Source organism: Maniola hyperantus, chromosome 2, assembly GCF_902806685.2.
Source record: "Maniola hyperantus chromosome 2, iAphHyp1.2, whole genome shotgun sequence".
Taxonomy (NCBI): domain Eukaryota; kingdom Metazoa; phylum Arthropoda; class Insecta; order Lepidoptera; family Nymphalidae; genus Maniola; species Maniola hyperantus.
The window spans coordinates 2,621,053-2,641,369 of record NC_048537.1 but is presented as its reverse complement, the minus strand read 5'-3'; the positions used below and the strand labels follow the sequence as shown (position 1 = coordinate 2,641,369).

The 20,317-nt window shown below is 39.2% G+C and overlaps 2 protein-coding genes across 3 annotated transcripts in view; both read right to left on the bottom strand.

Annotated features, from left to right (window-relative positions):
- Window positions 1-1,773: 1,773 nt before the first annotated feature.
- Window positions 1,774-16,029, bottom strand: LOC117989194 (uncharacterized). The gene is made up of 10 exons (XM_034976526.2): window positions 15,824-16,029; window positions 11,798-13,096; window positions 10,978-11,104; window positions 8,184-9,900; window positions 7,366-7,570; window positions 6,984-7,293; window positions 4,482-4,695; window positions 3,835-4,018; window positions 3,163-3,327; window positions 1,774-2,759 (listed from the first exon to the last, which is right to left on the bottom strand). The coding sequence occupies exons 1-10, from the start codon at window positions 15,914-15,916 to the stop codon at window positions 2,379-2,381; spliced, it is 4,695 nt and encodes a 1,564-aa protein (XP_034832417.1). The 5' UTR covers window positions 15,917-16,029; the 3' UTR covers window positions 1,774-2,378.
- Window positions 16,030-17,043: 1,014 nt separating this feature from the next.
- Window positions 17,044-20,317, bottom strand: part of LOC117994333 (uncharacterized) — a 34,130-nt gene continuing 30,856 nt past the window's right edge. For both annotated transcript variants that reach the window (XM_069505675.1, XM_034982239.2), the window contains 3 exons: window positions 19,463-19,605; window positions 18,970-19,092; window positions 17,044-17,677 (listed from right to left, as the gene is read on the bottom strand). In XM_069505675.1, coding sequence (XP_069361776.1) covers window positions 17,608-17,677; window positions 18,970-19,092; window positions 19,463-19,605 — 336 coding nt within the window. In that variant the 3' untranslated portion in view covers window positions 17,044-17,607. The remainder of the gene's footprint in view (window positions 17,678-18,969; window positions 19,093-19,462; window positions 19,606-20,317) is intronic.

Below are 20,317 nucleotides of genomic sequence, written 5' to 3'. Positions count from 1 at the left end.
GAATATACAATTTAACACTGTACATAGCATGCATGAGTTATTTATCTTACTCAATTAGGGTGATCTATCACATGATTCCAGAATACTTTATACAAATTTAACCAGATTATATAATTATACAAATTTAACCAGTTTATATAATTATACGTGGTTTATATACAATATCTAACTAACTAATCATATATGTATCTAACGAAATTTTTCGTTCCATTTATACAGAATAGTTTTCGTATATTCAACAGAGTAGCAATCATTATAAATAATTATATCATAAATGTATGAAATTGTGGCATGTTTTTCCATTTACCGGCGACGGCGACGGCACCGGTTTCACACATTTATGCTTTCTCGGCTGCCGCGTCGTTGCCGCGCCGGCTAGTGGAAAAACGCCAGGGCAATTTTTAGGGTTCCATATCTCAAAAGGAAAAACGTAACCCTTACAGGATCACTTTGATGTCTGTCTGTCTGTCTGTCAAGAAACCTACAGGGTACTTCCCGTTGACCTAGAATCATGAAATTTGGCAGGTAGGTAGATCTTATAGCTGAAATTTGGGGAAATATCTGAAAACCGTGAATTTAGGGTTAGATCACACAAAAAAAAAATTAAATTGTGGTCTTGAACTAATTTCCAACTTTCGAAGTGAGATAACTATATCAAGCGGGGTATCATATGAAAGGTCTTCATCTGTACATTATATAAAAACCGACTTCGTTACACAAACACTAAAAATTGAAAAATAATTTAATTTATTACCGAATATATTATGTATACAAGAGTTGATATAGTTCCATAATAATATTTTTTGGTGCCGGTGCCAATTAGCTTCAGCTGCGCGAATCGTCTAGACTTCGAATTTTTATGAGACTCCACAATGGCACCTCATTGGCACCGACCCCAAAAAATATTATTATGGAACTATATTAACTCTTGTATACATAATATATTCGGTAATAAATTAAATTATTTTTCAATTTTTAGTGTTTGTGTAACGAAGTCGGTTTTTATTTTTTTTGTAAAATTTTTTTATTTCACAATTTTTAGTGGCCCCATGGAATTATGCTATGACTGGTTAAAAGTCTACTGTTTACTAAGCTATTACACTGATCGCGAGCAATTTACTCTTATCCGTTGAGGAGTTCCAGTATCTATCTTCGAAGATGTTCATCAGATCTTCACCAAATTGAAATGGGACCAACTTTGAAGTATACCCTTTCAAACAAAAAAAGAATTTTCAAAATCGGTCTAGGCGTTTTCGAGTTATCGGGGAACATACATAAAAAATAAAAAAAAAAAAAAAAAAAAAAAAAAAAAAAGATTCCGACGAATTGAGAACCTCCTCCTTTTTTTGAAGTCGGTTAAAAACAGATTATTGTTTATTTTTATGCATCATAGTTTTTGAATTATCGTGCGAAATGTCGAAAAAATACGACTGTAGTACGGAACCCTCATTGCGCGAGCCTGACTCGCACTTGGCCGGTTTTTTTTCAATAGTGCGAAGACAGATTAAAAATGGGCGGATGACATCATCAAGATAGCCGGAAAAAAATGGATGGATGTTGCAGTCAACCGAGAAAAATGGAAAAGATGGGGCGGGCCTTTACTCGCAGAGCACCACCACATTAAAGCTAGTTAAAGTAGACTGTAAAAAAATCGTATGAGGAAAATAAAGCTATAATAATAAAGTCAGTATGCGTTATGGTTTCAAAGCCGTCATTATATGTGAGTTACATTTCTTCTTCCAAATAGATGTCAAGAGAAAGAAGAATGAAATTAAGAATGTAATTAATTACTAGAGTATAGTACGCGACAGGTCAAGATGGAAATTGGGGAGGGAACGCCCCGCACAGCCCCCGCGTTAATCCAGTGCGGACGAGTGCGGGTGTACGGGGTGTTCCCCTGCCTCATACCCCGATTGCCATCTCGACCTGTCGGGGCCTATATATATATATTACTAGATAATGCTCGCGACTTCGTCCGCGTGGATTGAGTTTTTTAAAAATCCCATGAGAACTCTTTGATTTTCCGGGATAAAAAGTAGCCTATGTCCATCCCCGGGATGCAAGCTATCTCTGTACCGAATTACGTCAAAATCGGATGAACGGTTGGGCCGTGAAAGGCTAGCAGACAGACAGACAGACAGACACACTTTCGCATTTATAATATTACACCTGTAAGTTTTCCTCACGTAAATAGCTTACGTAATTAATTGACAACTAATTTACTAATATAAATGTACTTAAGTTACATTAGTGAATTCGTCGTAAGTTAATCATGTAAGCTACTTACGTGAGTAAAACTTACAGGTGTATCCGCGGCCTAAGGCGCTTGCACTATTGTAATGTCACTCATTCGTCCGTACACAGGACGAGTTTATTCGCTAGGGTCCGGGCGGAGAGGGATCATTCACATTTCTCTTCGTGTACACGACAACCACTTCGTCATCCTTGACTGTGATCTTTTTCGTCTTGATCTTTTTGGACGGACACGATTTGGAGTCCGTCCAAAAATCCTTTCCTGATCTGATCCTTTTGGTTTTGGTGTCCTTGACGTCCGTTTTGGTGTCCGAGTTGATGCATGTTTTGGTGTCCATGTTGACGCTCGTTTTGGCCTTCCGCTTGGAGCGAGGGGGCTTGTCCACCACGTATCTGTAGCGGGACTCGCCGTGCTCTGAGCGTAAGTGATTGTGAACGTCTCGCAGCCTGCGGTACGGTTTTTTGCATAACGGACAGTCAGCTTGGACCTTCCTCTCCTTGTGTTCCTGGCAAATAGAAATCCATACTATTCAGGGTGTAATTAGAACGCTAGCACTATTAGTATACTACATAAACACAATCCAATACCCATCTGCCTTATACTTTTAGTTTTAGCGATTTAGTGTTTCTCATACCCGCAATGTATAGCGTGCAAAACTCGGGGTTAATGCCCCGCCTACCACACGGCACTTATCTACGCAACGTTCGTTGATCTTTTGTGCCAGTCAGATGTTTTATTTGCAATGTTTTGCAAAGAACATACAAAATTTTTTAATTTATTATTCGCGTCTTGTCCGTTTAACCGATTTTGATGAGAAGTGGTGAAGAAGACGTAGCAGAAAGGGCACTTGAAGAGCGCCTTGCAGCGGCTGAGGTGCTTCCGGTGGCTGGACTCCGTGTAATACTTACATCCCACATGTGGTCCCACTTCTCTCGTACGGAGGGGAAGAAGACGTGGCATGAAGGGCACTTGAAGAGCGCCTTGCCGCGGCTGAGGTGCTTCCGGTAGCTGGACTCCGTGTAGAACACCTTGTCGCACTCCTGACACACTAGCGGCTTCATCTGCTGATGTAACTGTAAAGCAATATTTATTAGTTATTTTATTTATTTACTAGCTGATGCCCGCGACTTCGTACCGCGTGGATTTTCGTTTTTCAAAATCCCGCGGGAACTCTTTGATTTTCCGGGATAAAAAGTAGCCTATGTCCTTCCCCGGGATCCAAGCTATCTCAGTACCAAATTTCGTCGAAATCGGTTGAACGGTTGAGCCGTGAAAAGCTAGCAGACAGACAGACAGACAGACACACTTTCGCATTATAATATTAGTATGGATTAGAGCAAATATGGCAAGTGCATTCTCAAAATTAATGCATTATACCTATAGTGACCTATCTTCTTTGAATTGAAAATGGACGCCATTTTAGTAAACAACACCCCAATATACCACGACCAATATAATTTTTTTTTAAATACATACTTGGTCCTGTTGGATTTGAAAATGTTCGCAATTTTTCTAATCCAATAAACAATGACAAATGATAGAAATGGCGATAGTCTGAGCCTTGAGTGCGGGAGACTCACCATGATATGCTTCTCGAGGAAGAGCTTGCCGGTGAACTTCTTCTTGCAAATGTCGCAGATGAGCACGGAGAGGTTGTGCACCTTCTTGTGCTTGGTGAAGTTGCTAGAGTCGCTGAACGACTTGTCGCACAGCTCGCACTTGTAGATGGGCAGGCTGCCGTGCTCGCGCATGTGTCGTTTGTACCTACAAAAAAAATAGTACATATTTAAGTCGAAGGACCATATCTAGCACCTGAGAAAGCTGTACTTGTTCTGCTCTTGGTCCATATCTGACACGTGAGAAAGTCGAAATTGTGCTTTATGCTGAAATCTATAGAGCGTGCTTAGACTTTGCTCAGACTTAAGACACTTTTAAAACGAGACAGCACTATATCGCTTACATAAATCTGTCTCTTTTTAACTAACACCTAAGTCTGAGCAAAGTCAAAGTACGCTCTATAGATTTCAGCCTTAGTCTATCAGGAGCCTATTACCACAGAAACACTACTCCACTAACCTCTCGCTGTTCTGGAAGTCCTGGGAGAATATTTAGCACCTGAGAAAGCCATACCTGTGTCGCTCTTGGTCCATATCTGGCACGTGCGAAAGTCGAACTTGTGTGTTAGTCTATCAGGAGCCTATTACCACAGAAACACTGCTCCACTAACCTCTCACTGTTCTGGAAGTCCTGGGAGCATATTTGGCACCTGAGAAAGCCATACTTGTGTCGCTCCTGGTAGGCGTCCAGGAGAAGGTGCTCGATGAAGTGTCGCTTGCACTCGTTCTTGCGGTCAAATCTCCGTTTACATTTAATGCAGTTCCGCAGTTTGGTGTATTGCATGTCCTCCGGGCCTCCTGGCTGAAGTTTTCCTTGTAGGAGCACTGGCAACAAAAGCATAAGCTTATTAAACTTACGGCGCGTTCCCACTATGTCGTCATCTTAATTTATCGTTGTTAGAAAAGAGTCGTAAACGATAGTTAATCGTGCCGTCCTATAAATGTGAACACCTACATAATCCATACTAATATTATAAATGCGAAAGTGTGTCTGTCTGTCTGCTAGCTTTTCACGGCTCAACCGTTCAACCGATTTTGACGAAATTTTGTACAGAGATAGCTTGCATCCTGGGGAAGGGCATAGGCTACTTTTTATCCCGGAAAATTAAAGAGTTCCTACAGCATTTTTAAAAGCCTATATCCACGCGGACGAAGTCGCGGGCATCATCTAGTAGAATACTAATATTATAAATGCGAAAGTGTATCTGTCTGTCTGCTAGCTTTTCACGGCTCAACTGTTCAACCGATTTTGACGAAATTTAGTACAGAGATAGCTTGCATCCCGGGGAAGGACATAGGCTACTTTTTATCCCGGAAAATTAAAAAGTTCCTACAGGATTTTTAAAAGCCTATATCCACGCGGACGTAGTCGCGGGCATCATCTAGTAGAATACTAATATTATAAATGCGAAAGTGTGTCTGTCTGTCTGCTAGCTTTTCACGGCTCAACTGTTCAACCGATTTTGACGAAATTTAGTACAGAGATAGCTTGCATCCCGGGGAAGGACATATGCTACTTTTTATCACGGAAAATTAAAGAGTTCCTACAGGATTTTTAAAAGCCTATATCCACGCGGACGTAGTCGCGGGCATCATCTAGTATTATATACAATCCTTGACGCTGTAAACGGCACTACTATACTTTATCGTCACGCCAGTGTGCGAACGCGCTCTTACAAGAAAGATAGAGAAAGAGATAGACAAAATAATATATTATACTTAATATATATTATATGATCTGTGCTACAGGCATCATAACGCATAACTGAGTAGGTTCCTGCGGTAGTGGAGCTCTGCGGGAGGGGTGTGATGACGTGACGCAAGAGCTCAGTGATTCGTCAACTTGTGACAACTGTCACCCTCCCGCACCGCGCCAATACCGCACGAGCCTACTCAGTTATGCGCTATTATCTATAGTTAGGTGATTAGTTGATTACTATCAATATACTTATAATAAAACTGTAACAGGTCAAATTCTGTACATTGAAGATATTTTGAAAATTTTTTTTCGAGGGCACTCTATAATCGATACTGAACCCAAAACTGTAATTTTTTTCATTTTTGTCTGTCTGTCTGTCTGTCTGTATCACGGCCGCGCATCACGCTGAAACTACTGAATGGATTCCAATGAAACTTGGTACGATTTGAGGTCATACTATGAGGAAGAATATAGGATACTTTTTATCCCGAAATTCAGCATGGTTCCCGTAGGAGAGGGGACGAAAGTTAAAATGTATACCGAGTTGTAATTCATTAACGCGTAGTCCGATTTCATTCATTCTTTTTTTGTTAGAAAGGGGATATTTTAAAGATTGTTCCGTAAATATTTCAAGGTCATCAGTTTTTAACCGACTGTCAAAAAGGAGGTGGTTCTTTTTTCTACATCGATTTTTTCGAGGTTTCTGGACCGATTTGCAAATATTTTTTTTAAATCAACAAAAAAGTTTACGTCGTGGTCACATAAAAAATTCTGGATTCAGCTTCTTAATCCTGATGCTGCAGGGTTACTGCCCGCCTGGGTTATCAAGATTCAGGAAGTGTTCATAGTGAATTCATATTGTAGGTACCAAGCAACGACAACAATCCCGAAAAATCAAAGAGTTCCCGCGGGATTTTAAAAAACGTAAATCCACGCGGACGAAGTCGCAGGAATCAGCTAGTCTTGAATAAAAACCGGAAAAATATACTGTGGTACTAATGTTGACGGCTTCGGTATACGGAAAAACTCAAGCTTCGAGTTTATGATTATACCTGAATTTGTTGTAACCTGTAAATATTTTTCTTAAATAAATATATTTATTATTATTATTATTGATTTTTTATTTATTTATTTAAACAACTTTATTGTTAACAAAATTACAGAGAGTAAGAATACAGGATACACAAAGAAAAAGGGCGACCTTATCACTAAGGTGATCTCTTCCAGGCAACCCATACTTATTATTGACGGAAACGTTTAAGTGCGGAAACCAGCCTAGAGCGAAGAAGAAGATACTTATTATTCTTCTTAACCATTAACCTTCTTAATCGCTTCGTGTTGAAACTTGAAACAGTACTCGGATATGACTTCCGAATTTCGGCTGGAAAGAAATTAAAAAAAAAAAAACACTTACACAGCATTTGTTTTAATTCATGCTTATGTTCCATGGAGGGCGAGAATCCCTCGTTCTCCTGTGGCCTCTTCGAAACATCCAATATTTCCAAATGGTTCTCCCAATGTTTGAAGAAGTCAGCCGGGGTGACTTTCTCCGAGCAAACCTTACACTGGCGTATGTTCTTCTCTTCGTCCTGCTCCTTGGTCTTGATGAGGTATATGTTGACGTAATTTTCTCTGATGTGAGTCTGCACGTGGTATTGGAAGGTCTGGATGCTGAGGAGGGTCTGGAAGCACTTGGGGCATGTCTGCGGGGCGTAGTCGTGCACCTTAAAACAGACAAATAGCTATAAAAACGCGCATTAGCAATTTGCGGGACTTATAATGCCTGGACCACCCACCTTGGTGAAGTGTATGATGTACTTGTAGATGGACTGGTATGAGCCGTCACACTTGGTGCACAAGTACTTCCCCCTGTCATCAGCTACCCTGTACTTGCGCAGACAGCCGTGCTTCTTCTTCTTGGCGAAATGTTCTTCCTGTTCTAAATGAATCTTGTATTCGTGGTGGTGGCCCCGGAAGTTGCATTTTCTACATCTGTACACTCTGTAAAAGAGTTAGTAGCATAGTTTAGTTTTTTTTAAAGGATATTGGCTATTGACTAACATTCCCCTTTCCTGTCCAATTACGCATGAAGCTCAAACTACTGGAAGGATCGGGCTGAAATTTGGCATGCGGATAGCTATTATAACATACGTCATCCGCTAAAAAAGGATTTTTGAAAATTCAACCCATAATGGGGTTAAATAGGGGTTTGAAATTTGTGTAGTCCATATCCTGTGGATTCCCATAAAGCCTTGCTTGAGCTGCAAAGTAAAGCGCGTAAAATGCAGCTTATGTTTAAAAAAGAAAAAATAAAATAATTGTACTAGTAATTAGATAAGGCTAGCTTTAAGCTTTATTGTAATAGTAGATGATGCCCGCGACTTCATCCGCGTGGACTTAGGTTTTTATAAATCCTGTGGGAACTCTTCAATTTTCCGGGATAAAAGTAGCCTATGCCCTTCCCCGGGATGTAAGCTATCTCTGTACTAAATTTCGCCAAAATCGGTTGAACGGTTGAGCCGTGAAAAGCTAGCAGACAGACAGGCAGACACACTTTCGCATTTATAATATTAGTTAGTATGGATTTTCACATGAAAAAAAAAATTGTACTTACTTTTTGTATGAATGGCATACAAGTTCTGGCGTCAGCAGCGACTGCATCTCCACGTCCTCTGACGTCACCGACGTGCTAGCGGCAGGATCCATCTCATAGTTCATGGTAACGGTATTGTTCGGATCCAATATTATCATATCATCTTCAATATACTCATCCAGATTTTCTTGTTTGATGTTGAAATTTAATTCTTCTTCGGCGACTTCGAAATTGTTACATATATCTGTAGCATCAACTTCTTGTTTGACTTGTATGACAAATTGATCAATTTTACTTTCAAAATCCTTTATGTTGTCGTCTTTAAATTTTTCATTTATCAATTCATCATTGGTGGCTCCCACTTTATCATTATTAGTTTTCAATTTATCATTTTCATTGTCATTTTTCAATTTATCAATATTAGCTTCCAATTTATCATTATCAGTTTTCAGTGTTTTATTTTCAACATGTTTTCTCGATTTAACAATTTTAGGCTTCATTTTATCATTATTATTTTTCAGTTTGTCATTTTCAACATCATCTCTCAATGTGCCAATGTCAGCTTTTAGCTTATTTTTATTATTATTAGTCTTAGATTTGTCACTATTACTAATAGCAGCTCTCAATTGATTATAATTAATATTGTTTTTAAGTATTTCGCTATCAATATTAGCTAGCAATTTATTATTAATTACATTTCGGAATTGCCTATAGCAAATTTTAGCTCCTCCTTTAATAATTTTACCTTTTGATTTACGACAACTTCTTAATTTGGGAACATTCATTACCAATTTAGCGTCAACAAGGTCAGTTCCCAATTTATCATTAACAGCTTGTGTTATTAGCGTTTTGTTATTACTTATGTTATTCGTATTGTTACTGTTTGCAATAAGAACAGCTTCTTCTTGGACTATATCTACAGGTCCTTCTCTAACTATATCTAAAGGTTCTTCTTGCACTATGTCTAAAGGTTCTTCTTTAACTATATCTAAAGGTTCTTCTTTAACGCGCACACTATTTTCGGTTTTAATCTCATGATTTTTTTCGGGTTCTTGTTGAGTCAAATGTGTTTTAACATTACAATCTATTATTTCTTCTTTAATCACTAAATAGGGATCGAATTGATTGATTTCAGTTGGTGGGATATCATTGATGTTATCTATAGACATTTCTTTAGGGTCTTCACTCTCTTGTAGGTTTTCAGATATATCTACGCCAACATTGAATCTTTCTTGTATATTATCAGGTATGTTATCATCATTATTGTCATTTCCTTGCGTATGACCTATTGTGTGTCTATTGCATCGTTCTTGGCTATTATCACTACCGACAACTGTATTATTAGGTGATTTCATACTAACGTCATTATCTTCTTTATAAAGAGGCACTTTTATATCTTCAATTTCATTTTCTTGGCAATTTTCAGTTTTTATGCCATTATTGAGATTTTCTATGATTTTATTAGTGCCATTATCCTGTTGGCGCTCAGGCATGCTCACGATGACTTCATTTTCTTGAGCGCTATCAGATGCAGTGATGTCAATGACAACATTTTCTTGTGGATTCTCAATTATTTCCACGTCATGGTCTTCATCATCATCTTGTGAGCTATCATCAGGCAGAGTTATGTCGATGACTACCTCTTCACTTGAATGTTTATATTTTTTTTTCTCAACAGATGCCCTTTTAGGAGGCTGATCTACGATTGTAATACTTTTGCGTCTCTTTTCATTCTTACCTGAAATTTTAAATATTATTAGTAAATGAATTCGTCAGGTGGTCAGAAAATATGTTTTTATAAATGCCTTAGCACGGAGTAACTATCTTCATGCCGAGATTTTAAGGATTCTAATAAAAGGAAAAGCTGCCTGACTGACTGATATATCAATGCACAGCTCAAACTACTGGGCGGATCGGGCTGAAATTTGGCATGCAAATAGCTATTATGACGTAGGCATCCGATAAGAAAGGATTTTTGAAAATTCGACCCCTAAGGCGTCTTTCTAATACGACGCGACTACGCGATCGTCGCGCGAGTAAGCGATGTGATCATCGCGTTCAAGTAGAACTAGAATACGCGACACCTATAATTGCTGAAAGAAAGAAAGAAGCTGTGATAGCCTAGTGGCTAGGACGTCGGTCTTCTAATCGGAGGTCGGGAGTTTGATCCCGGGCATGCACCTCTAACTTTTCGGAGTTATGTGCGTTTTAATTAATTAAATATCACTTGCTTTAATGGTGAAGGAAAACATCGTGAGGAAGCCTGCATGCCTGAAAGTTTACCAGAATTACTCAAAGGTGTGTGAAGTCTACCAAGCCGCACATGGCCAGCGTGCTATGGCCAAAACTCTTCTCACTCTGAGAGGAGACCCGTACTCTGTAATGAGCCGGCGATGGGTTGATCATGATCATGATGATGACATTTGATCGCGCGTTCGTATGTGCAAAACTCGAGCGAATTTGCGATGATCGCGTAATCGTATTGTTGTATTAGGACAACGTCTAAGGGGGTAAAATAGGGGTTCGAGATTAGTGTAGTCCACGCGGACGAAGTCGCGGGCATAAGCTAGTTTTGGATAGCTAGTTTTTAAATAATGCAGAGAAATAGACATTTGAATTATTAATAACATATACATGATGACATAACAATATTAATGAAATGAGACGCTGGTTTCAAATAATTTTGCACGCCATGCTTGGCAGGATATGTAACTGATTACCTAATTTTTAAGACCCCAAGTAAATAATATACATGTACCTCCCATATCTGAGCAAAATAAATAAATGATTATGATTATGATATAAAGAATCTTACCGAGGATGTGTCCGTCGCAGACATCGGCAAAGCTTTGTTCTGTCGACCTTGTACGTTCCAATTCCCTTTGCTGCTCTGTTTGAATAAAACCTGGTAGACTCACAGCCAGCCTTTTTGGAACCACTACCTATAATATATAAAAAAACAGTCACGCACGAATCCGACTTGCACACGAAGGGTTTCGTACCATCGTAAAAGAAATAAATTTTTATTAACTTTTTTAATTTTTACAGGGGCGATTTTGGAATTTTTATTACTTGTTGTTATAGCGACAATAGAAATACACTTTCAGTGAAAACTTAAACTCTACTTACAGTACGCGTCCGAAAGTTATGTACATCGGCCTTTAGAATCGTGAGTGATTTCCATTATATACAATATCTGCCACCGGCTGTACTCACGTATTTAGTCGACGTTAGCCCGACTAGTTTCGAACCCATCAGCGGTCCTTTTTCAAGGGAGTCAGTTCGCGCACGCGTCGCGATTGAAACTAGTCGGGCTAATGTAGACTAAATACGTGAGTACAGCCAGTGGCAGATATCTAAATAGGTAGGAAAAGGTGACTGACTGACTGCACACACAAACTGCACTTAACGCACAGCTCAAACTACTGGACGGATCGGGCTGAAATTTGGAATGCAGATAGCTATTATGACGTAGGCATCCGCTAAGAAAGAATTGTTGAAAATTCAACCCCTAAGGGGATGAAATAGGGTGTTGAAATTTGTGTAGTCCACGCGGACGAAGTCGCGAGCATAAGCTAGTTGTATATAATGCAATAGCTCGTGTTCCACTGATGTTCGGTTAGCAGCCAACTTACCATATCGTAACAAGCCAATAGGTTCTTGGTATCAGATTGCCTTGCCTTGTGCATGCTGAATTTATGTTTGTTAATCAAATACAAAGTAGGAAAATATTTTGGTTCCGTACAATAAATACATTTGTATAATGTTGTATAGTTATTGGTGTGCACCATCAAATGCTGCAGCTCCATACACTGTCTCTCGAGGAGCACGCCGCATATCCTGCACGGGAATTCTACTTCCGTGAAAGTCAAATGTATCGAATGATATATGTGTGTGTTAAACTTTTGTAAGCAGTACTTGCAGGATGCTACCGGTGGTTTGGATGGACAGTCGTGCAAGGTTTGTGTAGAGTAAGCATAGTCACAAACGGTGCAAGCCTTGAGCACCCAGTCTGTGGGAAGATCGGACCTCACGCTGTGACGTAATAACATATGATTCGAGAGCTGCAGTTCCGTGCCGAGCTTTATGGGGCACAGAGTGCACGAAAAGTTCTCAGCGAACCCATTTATATAAGCGGAGTTTCTGTACAATGGACACACACTCTTGTGATCGAACAGTAGAGTACACGTATAAAATTTCTCCATACAACTCCCGCATCTGTATCTAGTACTTTTGTCACATTTCAAATCCATATGCGCTGCCACACCTTCTCCGCATCTCCAACAGTTAGATTTTGTACGATACCCCTCTGCTCTCAATTCCGGTCCGATGCCATCGTACGCTATCACGTGGGATTCGTGACAGAAAGTTTGTAACTGGATTACCATCTTTTTGTTGCTTTTATGTCTGTGTAGCATATGTTCCCTAAAGGGGTACAGATGCCACCAGGCTTTGTTGCATTTGTCACATTTGTACAAGACGGGTGATTCTCGGATATCCTTGAACGTGTTGCGCCAGGTCGTCCATTTCTTCCGTAATATAGACTGCAATTTGTCATCTATGTAGGTGTATGGGGAGACTACTCTATTCTTTCCCATAAAATTTCTGACGTTTATTTCTATCCGTTTGTCAGCCGGGCTAGTCGTTTCGCGAGATAGCTTTTCGAATTCCATTCGAAGTGTTTCGTTTGATATCCTCAAGTAGGGGAGGTCGGACTCTTTGCTCGTGCTAGGGACGGGTTGAGCGGTCGGTTGCGCGAGACTTGTCACGGAATCAATTCGTATATTTAGATCTGTGTCGGGTTCACGCGTCTCACTGAACTCCTCGACTTCCACCTTGATGGTGAGCTGCGGCGGTTTGGGTGCTGGCGGTTTGCTCAACTTCATCAATATGTTCTTATTCTTGATTTGCACCAATGTAGCCTCAATTTCTTGCTGAAAGTAAACAATTAAGATTTTTAAGAACTTTTTAGATTTTTTATTTTAAATTTTTAATTTTAAGTGTTTTCAAAAAACCAAGACTGCAATTTGCACTGCCTCTTTTTCAGCCAGCACATTAAAGCAAACTATCTTTGAATATCATATTATTTTGGCAAGATAGGCCATGAAAAAGTAACAGATGGACACTTTCATAATAATATAGATTTTATTGTATAGATATTCCGCACTCGCTTCGCTCGCGCTTTCATTGTATACTACATCATGCCCGCGACTTCATCCGCGTGGATTTAGGTTTTTAACAATCCCATGGGTAGGTACTCTTTGATTTTCCGGGATAAAATGTCCTTCCCGGAGATGCAAGCTATTTCTGTACCGAATTTCATCAAAATGGGTTGAACAGATGGGCCGTGAAAAGCTAGCAGACAGACAGACACACACTTTCGCTTTATAATATTAGTATGGATTGACCTAATCTATAATTAGCTTTACACTCTTCTCATTCTGAGAGGAATTTCGTGCTCAGTAGTGCGTCGGCGATGGATTGATCGTTCCAAATTTCAAGTCAATAGCATTAGTAGAATTTTTGAATTAAGTAAGTTAGGTGTGGCAGATGGACGGACAGACAGTCACACCATAACGGTTATTTTTTAAGCCTATTGATATGGCACATCTTCTGAAGCTGTGATAGCCTAGTGGTTGCGACGTTCGCCTACTAATCGGAGGTCGGGGGTTCTATCCCGGGCACGCACCTCTAACTTTTCAGAGTTATGTGCGTTTTAATTAATTAAATATCACTTGCTTTAACGGTGAAGGAAAACATCGTGGGGGGTCTGCATGCCTGAGAATTCTCCATAACGTTTTCAAAGGGGTGTGAAGTCTACCAATCCACACATGGCCAGCTTGATAGACTATGGCCAAAACCCTTCTCACTCTGAGAGGAGACCCGTGCTCTGTAGTGAGCCAGTGGTGGGTTGATCATGATCTTCTGACAGTCCATCTTAGTACAAAAGCTTAGTAGAGACGCCATAGCAGAGTCAGCTTAGTGGAGATAGCCTAGTAAATGGCTTAGTGAAGACAGCTTGGTAGAGACGACTTAGGAGAGACAACTTGGTAGAGACAGCATGGTAGAGATAGCTTGGTAGAGACAGTTTAGTGAAGACAGCTTCGTAGAGACTACTTAGTAAAGACAACTTGGTAGAGACAGCATAGTAGAGACAGCTTAGTAGAGACAACTTGGTAGAGACAGCATGGTAGAGACAGCTTGGTAGAGATGGCTTGTTAAAGACGTCTAAGTAGACAGTTTGGTAGAGACAGCTTAGAGAGCCAGTAGAGACAGAAGGTATTATGATATTATATATAACTAGCTTATGCTCGCGACTTCGTCTGCGTGGACTACACGAATTTCAAACCCCTATTTTACCCCCTTATGGGTTGAATTTTCAAAAATCCTTTCTTAGCGAATGCCTACGTCATAATAGCTATCTGCATGCCAAATTTCAACCTCATCCAGTAGTTTGAGCTGTGCGTTGATAGATCAGTCAGTCAGTCAGTCACCATTTCCTTTTATATATTTAGATCTACCAAAATATATGTAACATACTTAAAAAATTAAGTGGTGATAGCCTAGGTTAAGACAGTGGTATCCTATTCAGGAGGTTGGGGGTTCAATCCCGGGCATGCATCTAACTTTTCAGAGTTGTGTGTTTCAAGCAATAAAATATCACTTGCTTTAATGGTGAAGGGAAACATAGTGAGGAAACCTGCATGCCTGATGCCTGACAGTTCTCCATCATGTTATCAAAGCTGTGTGAAGTCTACCGTGCACTGTGCCAGCGTGGCAGACTATGGCCTAAGCCCTTCTCAATCTAAGAGGAGACCCATGCTCACTAGTGGGCTGGCGATCGGTTGCATAGATGATTATGGTGGATAAAATTGAAATAAAATGTGATTGCTGAGATTTTTTTTCATTACAAGTTTTGTAAACTAATTTAAGATCACATACTTAGTTTAACTAAACATAATAAAAAAATTGTAATTTAGTTAGTGATCTACTTTTATTGATCAATAAATATTTTGAAAAGTTTACTTAAACTTTTCACAATACAATAATAGAATAGGTACTATTAGTTACATAGAAATACATGCAATAACTACTTGATTTATTAAAATCAACAAAGATTCATTTGCAGAATACCAGTGTCTATTTTTTTTATTGGCAAAATGATCGTCAAGCAAGGAACCAACTTTGGTTCTAACTCAACTTGACGAAAATGCAAAATAATGAATGTTAATTTCATGAGAAGACATAAATTTTAATTTTAAGAGAACACGAAAGTGTTGTTTTGGAGGTTATGCATTTACTATAGATTAAATACCATAAAATTACTCCAGTTTATCATAAATATTGAAGGCAGGCTTATTTTTCGTTAGTATTTATTTTTGTAGGTACCCATTTAATTTTTTTTTACTGAAAACGAAATCTACCCACACTGAAAAATAATGACATTATAAGTAGGTAGGTAGGTAGTTACGCATATTATTATCGTAATAAATAAGATTCTCATCTCATTGAAGATAAAACGTGATAATATATATAATTTCTAAAAGTTAAAAGATATAATAGGTAACCTGAGCATTCATTGTTTCAAGGTCTCAACTCTTCCAAGATAATCGTATACCTAGCTTGCAAAGTTACTTTCTTAGTACAAAATGGTGGGCTACCTGCATAACTGCTATATTCTCATCATCGGAATCTGAGCAAGCCCGCGGCACCAACTTCGATTTTCGACTCCTTTTCTTGCTATTTTCCTCCATTTTTACACTTTTAGCACATGCTCTGTACAACTAACACACTTATCACTTTCTTTCTATTCTAAATTAAATTCTGTAGGTACGCAACAAAAAAGATCACTTCCACAGGCCAGTAAACCAAGTACCACAGAGTACATTGAATATAGGGCAAGTACTTCATAAAGTATAATCCAACTTAATTTAAAAGCATTGTATAGTTCAGGTAAAGTTCGAAATGTTTCATATAACGAGATATCCATTCAACTTGTTAGGGTTATCATTTGCCGTTCAGTGTCGGTCGGGTAGTTCGGAGAGAGGACGTTTATTCTCGTTCGAAAACACGTTTTCTGTGCGCTGGCAACTGCTGTCATTTGTGACAATAGGTAACGCGTTCGGTTTCAGTTAAAGCAGAAACGGGTAACATTGGTATAATAGTGGAGGATTTTAGGGTATCGTGTTTTAAGTTTATAGGTACCTACTTATGCAGTATTTTTTGTACAATTCAGTGTTTTCAGATTTTTTCTTTACAATAAAATTGTTTAAATATTGAACTTATGAGTGCTATGCAATGTTATCCCACTGTTTCGGGTAACTTTGTGAATGGAACATTTTCTAAGACTGTAAATAGTCGTGTTCATTTGCTTCTCTTTATTCGAAACAAACGTCACTTGTCAGATACTCCTAGCTCTGACAACAAATTCACGGTTTTCAGATTCTTCCTCTAATGTCTGCTATAAGACATGTATAAGACCTACCTACGTGCCAAATTTCATGATTCTAGGTCAACGGAAAGTACCCTAAAGAATTCGTGACAGACAGACGGACAGACAGACAGACAACAAAGTAATCCTATAAGGGTTCCGTTTTTCCTTTTGAGGTACGGAACCCTAAAAACAGTGAGTTTCAGATTTTTTACATAGCAACACCGCATATAAGGGGACAGCGCATAGATAAGCTATGGGGCAGCCTACCACTTCACAAGATGGCGGCGTTAGTTCCGATATTCGCCACGTGCCAAAAGAGCCTTGTCGCACTGTAAGAGGTGGATTGATGAGGTAATAGCCGCCGTGGGGGGCGGATGCCCACTCCGATTGCTTTTTCGACCTGTCGCGTAAATAAAAACTAAAATAAAAACACAATAGACGTTAATTTGAAATTATTTAATTAATATTTATAAATATACAGGGTGTAAATTAGAACACTATAAAAAACTTAGCGCTATTGTTATAATATCTGAACACAATCCAATACCAATAACCATTTGCCTTATACTTGTAATTTTAGTGATTAATCCACTGCGAGCGGAGCGGGCTCGCTTTGGTGAATTTCATAGTATTTTTCGAACTCGCAATGTATAGCGTGTGAAACTCGGGGTCAATGCCCCACCTGCCACGCGGCATTGACCCCGTGGAACGGTCGCTGACCTTTAACGTCAGTCAGATGTTTATTTGCAGGTTTCTTCCCCGCGTTTGTTATAGTACATATCTTATCTATAATCATCAGTACTACCACCTGTTTTCGTTTTTGCTAGCGTTGTACTTACACCCCGTAATATCATTATTATTTACATATTATATTTATTTATTTTTAATCTTAATTCTAAAGCTACATAAGTAGGTATAGGTACACAAAATATCACTGTATTGGAATTTCCTAAGAAATTTCTTAAAATGATATCACTTTTTTAAAATGATAGTAAGTTCGTCTTTTTCTTGTTATTTCTTTTCGATTATGGCCATCTTTAACCATCGGCTCAGGTACTCGCTCACTTTGTGTGCAGCATTTCTGAAAAGAAAATAGATCATCATCATCACCGCTAGGATAATTTGGAACGCTCTTCCAGCATCAGTTTTCCTCTCCAATTTTAGGGCACCCATGCCTTCAAGTCAAGAGTGAACAGGCATCTTTTAGGCAAGCGCGCTCCACCTTTAGGCTGCATCGTCACTTGCGAGCAAGTCTGATTGAATCCAAGCGCTAGTCTGTAAATTAAAAAAAAACCGACCAAGTGCGAGTCAGATTCGCGCACTGAGGGATCCGTAGTACAGTCGTATTTTTTCGACATTTTGCACGATAAATCAAAAACTACAAGTGACGCCCTTTCATAAGATACCCCACTTGTTATATTAATCTTACTTTGAAAGTTGAAAATGCAATTTGTTAGTATTGGAACCAAATGGTTTGGCACGTAGCGATGGCAAGAGACCAGACGGTATGACTCTTGTCCCGTGGAAGCAAGGTAGGTCGCTTGTGGGATGCCACGTGTGTGGATACACTGGCGCTGTCACACGTACAGGCGACCTCCGTGGCGGCCGGAGCGGCGGCTACTAAGGCAGAAAGGGCCAAGAGGCGCAAATATGAGAATATAGAAAATAGTTTCATATTTGTGCCTTTTGGGGTGGAGACCATGGGTTCGTGGGGCGAGGATGCTAGATCCTTTTTTAAGGACCTTTCATCCCGTCTCGCGGAATCCACGGGGGACCGGAGGGCTGGCAGTTACCTCGGTCAGCATATTAGTCTGGCCATTCAACGAGGTAACGCTGCCAGCGTTCTGGGCACCCTGCCTCGTTGCGGTGGTTTAGATGATATTTTCGATTTGTAATTTTTATGTTCTAGAATAAGTTTGGTATTTTTGTTTTTTGTATCATTTGTTCTTGAAAAAAAGTTTTTTTTTGTGATGTAATCACAAATTCGCGGTATTCGGATTTTTCCCCTTATGTGTGCTAGAAGACCGACCTACTTGACTTTCATTATTTTAGATCAACGGGAAGTACCCTGTAGGTTTCTTGACAGACACGACAGATAGACAGATAACGAAGTGATCCTATAATGACAGAGACAAATCTCAACGAAAGAGAAAATGCTCTACAAATCTGCTATCTCCTTCTAAACGTTGATGCGCATTACTTTCTGCCGCGTACTGTACCTACATGAATCTGAAAACATTACAGTCCTCCTTTCGGGCAGTCATGTATGATGTAAATATATAATGTAGAGAGAAGATTAGCAATCAAATAAGCAATTAATTGATATGAGAAGACTTCCTCTCGTCTATTATTAACACATATTTTTAGTGTTACCTAATAAGTCTAATTGAGAATCCGTGTTCTTGTGTGGTACAAGGCAAAAGCTCTGCGAGGGTTCGCTCGACGGCCCGCTCTACGCCTGAACACCGACCCACCCAGACTGACTCGCAGTGTAAACTGGAAATAAAAGTTTTTGTATATATTTTGAGTCCCTTATCGTTGATAATACACTCAACTTAAATTACAATATTACAGATATATTTACTCACTGTCTTTGCGACAATTCAATTAAAAAAATACATTACATATACACTGTAGTGTATTCCTTAATAAATAAAATAAAATTATACAGTTTTAATTAAATGCAAAGGCCAGGAGAATTCAGAAAACAGTAGGTATCAAAGTAGGTACCTATTTAACTTTAGAAAATGTACCATAAACAGTTTTTCTAAGGCGATCATTTTAAGGTTAGTGATTGTTTACAATAAATTGCTCCATAGTTATGTATCTTTTTAAGGCTAAACAAGTTTTTTGTAAACAGGCTTACTTTTTAGCGATGTGTCGCAGGCTGGCCTGGATTACAGCGTCGAAGGCAACGGTCGCGTCCCCGTACGCTCCGCTCGTGTCGCCCGCGCACGCCCATGCAATGCACCCACCACGCTTCACGCGCCCTGCCAGCGATTCTAATAGCTTGAACAATATTAATTTATTAGCACTCGTTCTCTGTTTAAAAACAATTAGTATTTTCACTGCTTGATTTGGTTACAAACTACTTAATAAAAAACCGGCCAAGTGCAAATCAGACCCGAAGCGCACCAACGGTTCCGTACTATACTCGCATTTTTCGACATTTTGTACGATAAATCTAAAACTATTTTGCATAATAATAAATAAAAATCTGTTTTTTAAAGCCCTTCACACGATACCCCACTTGGTATAGTAATCTTACTTTGAAAGTTGAAAATACTAATTATTTGTTCATGAACACAATTCAATTTTTAGGTTTCCGAAAACCTCAAAAGGAAAAACGGAACCCTTATAGGATCACTTTGTTGTCTGTCTGTCTGTCTGTCGGTCTGTCAAGAAACCTACAGTACAGGGTACTTCCCGTTGACCTAGAATCATGAAATTTGGCAGAACTATATATTTCGATAGACTCACAGACTGTCGATTATGTCACGAGCACTGCCGGCAGCTGATTATTATTTATCCATCTCATATCCCCCGATTTTTTACTATCCACGGGCCACGAATAAAATAATAAAAATGAAATAATATAATCCATGAGACTTCCTGTCATGCAAATCTTAAAAGCCATTTTGCAAAGTCGAATTTGTCGGTTCGATTTATACTTCCGTATATTATGCACTGACCTTTATTAATATTATTAATTATACGCTGG